We start from the raw sequence: 8,389 nt of genomic DNA, 5'->3' as shown, positions 1-8,389 counted from the left end.
GTTGTAATTCTTTACTGTTTTATTTGCTTATCTTATCTCATCATATTTGCTCATATATTTGCTTACCTGCTTAGCTGTAGCTGTGCATGCGTATGTTTATCGCTTTTGTAGATGTGGTGAGTTAGGATTAGATGAGATGTGTGGAGATAGGTAGCAAGGTTATCTTATATTGGATCGGTACTAGTCTTCTCCGCCTCCTTAGGAGACGGCGGATTCTAGTGTTCTTTCCACTATTAGGTAATGTTGATATCAACTCTCTTTAGGACTTGGATATTTTTCTTTTTTTGTCCATCCCCGGGACATGCTTGTTTAGGTAGACGTTTTCTCGAGGATGCCTGTTCCCATTTCAGATTATTTTTGCCCAAAATTCTGCGAAAATAATAAAATGGCATAAGAGACTGAGTGCGCTCGAGCGAATGGGGTCCGTAACACCTTCCCTACTCGTCACCAGGCACGGATTCGATTATCTCTGGATTTATCCATTGCACAGAGTGTATTTTTATGGGTTCCATGGCCTTAATCTATGGATGACGATTCTTTACTATTTTTAGGTACATCTTGATTTCGGGCTTTTGTCCCCGAATCAAGAGGTATCTCATATATCGCCACTCATGCTGTGAGGGCACCATTTTGAGAGTTCCTTGGTAGAGCTCTCCTTCACATGTGAAGATTCAAAGGATGTGAGGGGGATTTGTCCATCGCCGTCCTCAGGATCGGGGTCCACAAGAAGTTGTGTAGGCTTGTTTAGGGGTGAAGAGTGGTAGTCTAAAGGAAAAAAAGCAGTAAGGCGTTTGATTGCTAGAAGATGTGTGGAAATATTTGGGTGTCATTATCAAAATGGGCGGTGGAAGAGAGAGAAAGAAAGGAAAAATGGCAATGATTATATAAGACAAACAAATTTCACTCTTCTTCTTACTAGAAAACTCCAAGAAGGAGGTTTTGCATTGGAATTTTAGTAGAGGGGACAACTCCGCCACATCAGCGCCACCTAGGAAAAAGTGTAATGGTGATGTCTCCTCAATGTCTTGAAGTCAAATGGAATTTGAGCTCAAATTTGACAACCAAACAACATTTGGCATTCCATATCCCATAAAATGCCCAGCCCTCTTTAACCTTTTTTGCAACCAAACAGGGCCTTTAGGGAAGAACAATTTTTCTCTCTTCAAAACTCCACGTTCCAAAGTTTTCTTCTTAAGGGTAGAGTTTTGCACGTTTTGTGTTTAACGTGAGTTTATGGATTTCCTTTAAGAGTCCCACAATTCCTAAATTTAGTGTATCCTAATCTTATTAGACTATGAAGTTTTTCCCTCTATCAAGTTTTCTAATAAAAGACATTCTTTAAAAAAGGATTTTTGTCACTTTTTCAACTTGGGACAAAAACGCCTCCATCCAAACTACTTGGATGTCTATTATATTTTTTTTAAAGAAGATAACAAAAAATAAATAAAATTGGGACGTATTAGTCATCATCTTAATAGACAAATATTGAAAATTATCACCTTTAAATAAAGGAACACTTTGCTGAAAATTTGAAGAATTTTTATTACCTGCCATGTTGTGAACTTACCGAACCCTTACCAGTGTTTATTAGAACCCATCCTAGGCTTCTATGCTAGATTGGAAAATCTCCAAGGCCTTCTGCTCTGGTACCACTTTGTAGAATTCTAAGAACAAAAAGAACTAGAACAAAACATAGTAGTGGCTTTTCTTAAAAAACTAAGAATGAAAGGTAAAGGGGAGTTTTCCTTTTTTCAATAACTTCTCATAAATTCATACTATCCAAAAAGTAAATATAGAGAGACAATTTATAACTATGGATAAGAAAAAATAAAGAAAGAACGTACTCTCAACAAATCTGGACTCACACGATTTCTATAGGGGTGGGCGGGCCATACATAACTTCTAACAAGTCTTTGATCTCCTAATTTGTTAGGTTTGAGAACTGGTTGTAAAGAGAAGTAATTTAAGACCGTCAGTTGATCACGTGGCAGCCTGGTAGGTGCGTTTTGAAATAGTTCACGTGGTGCTTCTCCTTTTTAAGCACAGAACATTGCAACACCTGTTCACAAGAACATTGCAACACCTGTTCACAATAATCACCTTGTTGCACAAAACTTGTTTTATAACACGAGTCTGCAATATGGCATTCGCTAACACCACCACATCCACCTTTTCCTCCACAAATATGTCATTCCTCCCGATCACCTTCTCCTCCTCCATCCTCATAGCATTTCCTTTTTTCGCACTTGGGATGCATAAATTAAAACTGCATCTGCTAGGTCGTTACCAAAAGCCAACGAAACGAGGTTCACTTCCTCCAGGGCCCAAACCCTTGCCTATCATTGGGTGCCTACATTGGATGCTGGTGAACAAACCGGCATTCCAATGGATACACCAAATGATGGTTAAAATGAATACTGAAATTGCATGCATCCGTCTTGGGGGAGTTCACGTCATTACTGTCACTTCTCCTGAACTGGCACAAGAGTTCTTGCACAAGCAAGACGGCACTTTTTCCTCAAGACCTGTTCACATGTCCACTGAACTACCAACCTATGGCTACTTGACAATAGCTCTAACACCATTTGGGAAACAATGGAAGAAAATGAGGAGAGTGGTCACTAGTGACGTGCTTTCACTTCAAAGGCACCAATGGCTTCAGGATAAAAGAATGGAAGAAGCTGACCACCTCACTCGTTACGTGTATAATTTGTGCGGTAAGGAGGGTGGTGGCATAGTGAATGTAAGGACCGTAACACAGCATTATTGCGGAAATGTGATTAGGAAATTGATGTTTAACAAAAGATTCTTCGGAAAAGGAATGGTAGATGGAGGGCCAGGTAGCGAGGAAATTGAGCATGTTGATGCGCTTTTCAAAGTTCTCGCCTATATCAATGCATTTAGCATATCAGATTACCTGCCATGTTTGCGACTGTTTGATTTAGACGGTCACGAAAAGATCATCCGCAAAGCTCTTCAAGTTATAAGAAAATACAATGATCCCGAAATTGACCAAAGGATTCATATGTGGCGAACTGGGTTAAAAAAGAATGAGGGAGACATTCTTGATGTTCTAATTCAACTTACTGACTCAGACGGGGGCCCACTATTAACACCTTCAGAAATTAAGGCGCAAATTCTTGTAAGAACACTTTCCATGCAAACCCCTCTAGCTTGCTTTCTTTTCACATGCACATAAAGCAAATAAAAAATTCGGTGGAAGTAATATATATATAGAGAGAGAGAGAGAGAATAGTGTTTCTGAGCTCGAGCTCAGATAGCGTAGCTAGCATTGGAAATTACATATAATATGAAAATATATATATCTATATCTATATAGTAGAAGAGAAAATAAGAGAATTTTTTGTAGAATTACACATCACTCTTTTTGACTTTTTTTAACAAAGGCACTCATTCAACACACACACACATACACACACACACACACATATATATATATATATATATATATATATATATATATATATATATATATATATATATATATATATGAGAAAACGGTTCCTACACATATGCGTAGAGAGTTCTCTTCACACTAGCTTAAAATACAGTGGGGGCCCACATTGTTTGGGTGATCCAAGCCATCCATTTTAAAGGCCCTCACATAGATATGGTGTCTACAAAAAATCAGATCCATAGGATCATTATGAGAAAACGGTTCCTACACATATGCGTAGAGAGTTCTCTTCACACTAGCTTAAAATACAGTGGGGGCCCACATTGTTTGGGTGATCCAAGCCATCCATTTTAAAGGCCCTCACATAGATATGGTGTCTACAAAAAATCAGATCCATAGGATCATTCCAACCCTACGATTTGTGGAGGTAAAATGGATGTCTTTAAACCTTCACAAATTAGTCCATTTTTTGTTGAGGCAAAAATCCCACATCAGGAAATTACATAGCTAGCATTGGATCTAAATACAAGCGATTCTGGGCCAACTCACTCACAACCAATTGGTTTTGAGTTGGAAGCCCACAATAATTTAATAATATACATAACATATGTTTAATTTTTGTTAATTTACAGGACCTAATGTTGGCCGCGGTGGACAATCCATCAAATGCTACTGAATGGGCACTTGCAGAGATGATAAATGAACCTAAGATACTCCAAAGGGCAGTGGAAGAATTAGACACCGTGGTTGGAAGGAACAGGCTTGTCCAAGAATCAGATTTGCCAAAGTTGAACTACGTCAAGGCATGCACAAGAGAGGCTTTCAGGCTCCATCCAATTTCAGCTTTCAATGTTCCACATGTATCTCTTGCAGATACCAATGTTGCTGGTTACTTCATTCCAAAAGGTAGTCATGTGTTAATAAGTCGTATTACCCTTGGTCGCAACCCTAAAATTTGGGAAGAGCCCCTAAAGTTCAAGCCCGAGCGCCACCTAAATGCTGACGGCTCTGAAGTGGTTCTAGTTGATCCAAAATTAGGCTTCTTTTCATTTAGTACTGGAAGGCGTGGATGTCCAGGTGTCCTACTCGGTTCTACCATGAGTACTATGTTGTTGGCCAGACTTGTTCACGGATTTACTTGGAGTTCCCCACCTAATGTGTCATGCAGCAGCTTAATTGAATCGCAGCATGATCTTTCTCTTTCTAAGCCAGTACTCGCGCTTGCAAAACCAAGGTTGCCGAAGAATGTGTATCCTATGCCTTGAAGCTATATTCAAATACGTAAGACGGGTAACAACAAAAGGAGATGGCTGTTTCGGTTTCCAAATATTATGTTGTTGCTGTTGTTGCTAAGATATGTGTCTTATTTTATTATTTTCTGTCATGTTGCGTCTGTATTGTCACTTTATTTTCTGTTCTCTTCTTCCTCAAACTATCAATAAAAATGCTAGCTGTTTAAGAAACAAAATAGTATATATTCTATTTGTTTAACGAATTCAAGATTTTGCACTCGCAAAATCTATTTGCTTCTGTATTGTCACTTTATTATATTTGTTTAACGAATTCCCTTTGAAATGCTTTTTTTCTAAAACAAAAAGATTCAAACATGCAATATGAGAAAGTTTTAAAAAAAAAAATTCAAACATGCAATATAAGAAAGTTAGGATGTGCTATTGGAACTCTTCTTTCTAGAGGTATGCTACATGCACTCGATTTTGCACTCGCAATCTATGCATGACACGTGTATTCTAATAAAAGGCGTAGACACCCATCAGCCCCATTTGGAAAGTCGCAGTTTGACTATTTTTTACTCAACTTGACTATTTATTCTTAGAAATATTTGATAATGATTTATTTATTTTCAAAACTATAAGCTTGATGGTCGGTAATACTTTTTATATAATTACTATTGTTGTTGTTTTATTCGCGAAAATTAAATAAATTCATATCAAACCTCAATCATTAAATTAATTAATTTGACCTTAAAACCTAAAAACTTCAAACAGGACCTTCTAAATCGGTATGAACCACACCATAGGATGATCCGAACCATGGACGGCTTGGATCATCCTATGTTGTGGACGGTACGCTTCAATTTAAAAAATATCAGTGGGGCCTACGATTGGGCCTTAATGTTAGTGTACGACCAACTCCATAGGATTATCCAAACCATGGACGGCTTGGATCATCCTATGTTGTGGACGGGCCTTAATGTTACTGTACGACCACAGGATCATCCAAACCATTCATTTGATGGGCCAACCCTTTTGGGGGCAGAACCCATTTACGTTATGGCCCATCAAATGGACGGCTCGGATCATCCTATGGTCTTGACGGTACACTTCATTTTCAAAAATATGTGTGGGGCCTAAATTGGGCCTTAATGTTACTCTACATACCACACCATAGGATGATCCAAACCATGGACGGCTTGGATCATCCTATGTTGTGGACAGTACGCTTCAATTTGAAAAAATATCGGTGGGGCCTACGATTGGGCCTTGATCTTACTGTACGACCAACTCCATAGGATTACCCAAACCATGGATGTCTTGTATCGTCCTATGTTGTGGACAGGCCTTAATGTTACATTACGACCAACTCCATAGAATGATCCAAACCATTCATTTGATTAGCCACAATGTAAATAGGTTGTGCCCCAAAAATCAGTTCCATAGGATGATCACAACCCTACAATCTATAGAGGTTGCATAAGATGTAGTTTCTATTTAGATCGGAGGACTAGGATCAGCCTATGGAAATGATATTTTGGGACGCAATCTATTTACGTTTATGGCCCCTCAAATGAACGGTTTGGATTATCTATGGTGAGGTATGGGCAGGGCCTACGTTGTTCAAAGATGGGCCCACGATTCCACCAACGGTTTCTGTTGGGCCCACCAACTGTTCCTGTTTTGTGTGTGTGGAGAGAGAGAGACAGAGACCGGTCAAATGGTGGGAAAGTGACATATACGTTGAATCCTAGAGTATATGGTTTGACTTGTTATTTAAAGAATACATAGAGGCAAGTTGGTAATCTCATCCTCCACAACCCACTTTAGCATTTAATGCCATCAAGTACGGTTGCTAGGAAATTTAGTGAAACAGTGAGGCCAAGGTTGTAAGCTCATCAATGGTTTAATTACCGTTCTGCTATGTTTCCAATTAACTTCATTGAAATGTATTTCTTAAAGCCCAAAATGATTTTTGGGGGCCAAGATAAGAAAGGCAACAGTAAATTCCTCCCATGTGGTGATGGAATTGGTAGGGAGACCATAGAGCCATTTCTTAGCTCCATCCTTGAGTGAAAAAGTAATGAATCTAAGTTTTACAGGATCATCTAAGAGTTACTACATTTTAATGAGGACACACACTTTCTCAAACTCCCTAAGAAAAAGATAGGCATCTTCAAAAGGTAGCCCATGAGAGTGAGCTAACATGGTGATGAACTGGAATTTAAGTTCAAAGTTGTTTCCCTGCGCAGCAGGTAAACATATGCATGAAGGCTGTGCTATCCTAGCTGGATAGAATCTATCCCTAAGGGTTTTAGGTGCATTCCCATCCGCCATATCTATGGGTATAGGTTGAATCTTTACTTTTGTTTTTGTGTCTGTGTCTGATTCTAATCTAATTGCCCTCTCTAAACGATTCAGAGAATTTCGTACCCAACCAGTACTCATGCAAAAATCAAAATCACCAAAGCAAGCAAGCAAGCACACTAAAAATACGCAGTAACTAAAGCTAACTAATTTTTTTTTAGATTTTTTGTATAAAGAACAGGAAATAAAACTAATCACTCCGAATAGTTAAGAATTTAATAAAAATCTCTTCCCCGGGTCAATCGTAGCTACGGGTCGAACTCAGGGAAGAGCTATTAAACCTCTTAACTTAGGCAAAGTGAACAAGTATCCAAATATTACTACTAATTATGTACTGATTATCTAATCTAGATGATTAATTTAAAGCCAATTTACTAGTCTAGCAATTTTTCAATTAACAAAAACACTTTCACTAATCTAAGGGAAACCTATTCAATCAATTTAACTACTAAATATTTTTCAATAAAATAAATTAAAGGACTGATTTGATTGAGAATTTTAACCACTAATCTAACACAAAAAATATTCAATTTAATGAAAAACTTGAAGAACTATCTAGGTGCAAAGTTGTCAAACTACTAGAATGTTGCCTAAAATTCAAATAAAAAGCCTCCTCAAGAAAAAGACTTAGAATTCAAATTATTAAAAGTCTTAGGGTTAGAATCCACTATAGGTTAGATAAAAATTATTAGTTTGTATATACGGATTCGGTTCGATCGCAACTTGAATTAGATTGAATTGTATAAATGATCAATCCGGTCAATGAGAGATGAGATCAATGATTATCATGTCTCATGAGTGTTCAATCAAATACACCAACAATTTTTAATATATATACAAGGCTTGATATATCCTCATCAATGATCACATATACAAGAGATAATCAATGGCATATATGATCTATAATTCGAATTTACAACCCCTTGTATATTAAAATTATATTAACAAAATTGAATCTAGATCATTAGATCACACAAACTAATAAATTCAATCCACCCTTAAGGCTTCATCTAAATCCTAAGATGGAATTTAGTTACTCATGATTAATTCAAAAGAAATAAAAATGAAATGATAACATGCCATTAAGAACTTGATAATTGAAAACGAAATAAAAATAACTTTAGTAATTGAATTGAGAATTTGAATACACTGAAATTTAAATTTAAATTGAACTAAAGAATAAGGTAGGGAAACTTAGTCTTTAATGGCAGAATCTTCTTCTTCCTTCTTGATATATTCTTCTCTTAAATTACAACCAATAATCAACCAAGAACAAAGAGTCAGTAGTTCCCCCCCCCCCTCCTCATAGAAGTAATTTCGATCCCTCTTTTTTTCCTTTTTATTGCGTTTTTTTGTGCATTATCTTTTTTTC

General features: G+C 37.2%; 1 protein-coding gene across 1 annotated transcript; it reads left to right on the top strand.

The window, feature by feature from the left end:
• The first annotated feature begins 2,079 nt into the window (after nucleotides 1-2,079).
• LOC143863734 (isoleucine N-monooxygenase 1-like) lies at nucleotides 2,080-4,886 on the top strand. Its single transcript, XM_077374491.1, has 2 exons — nucleotides 2,080-3,142; nucleotides 4,051-4,886. The coding sequence occupies exons 1-2, from the start codon at nucleotides 2,141-2,143 to the stop codon at nucleotides 4,681-4,683; spliced, it is 1,635 nt and encodes a 544-aa protein (XP_077230606.1). The 5' UTR covers nucleotides 2,080-2,140; the 3' UTR covers nucleotides 4,684-4,886.
• Nucleotides 4,887-8,389: the final 3,503 nt, after the last annotated feature.

This window comes from Tasmannia lanceolata, unplaced genomic scaffold (assembly GCF_043159265.1).
Source record: "Tasmannia lanceolata isolate RefF3 unplaced genomic scaffold, GAP_Taslan_0.1 ptg000044l, whole genome shotgun sequence".
NCBI classification, from domain to species: domain Eukaryota; kingdom Viridiplantae; phylum Streptophyta; class Magnoliopsida; order Canellales; family Winteraceae; genus Tasmannia; species Tasmannia lanceolata.
Note: the sequence above shows the minus strand (reverse complement) of the source record. Positions and strands in the feature narration are given on the sequence as shown.

Excerpts from the sequence above, each read along its gene's own strand:
- LOC143863734 (XM_077374491.1), top strand. The coding sequence starts at position 2,141 with ATGGCATTCGCTAACACCACCACATCCACCTTTTCCTCCACAAATATG. Across the intron at positions 3,143-4,050 it reads AAATTAAGGCGCAAATTCTT|GACCTAATGTTGGCCGCGGT; the intron begins GTAAGAACACTT and ends GTTAATTTACAG.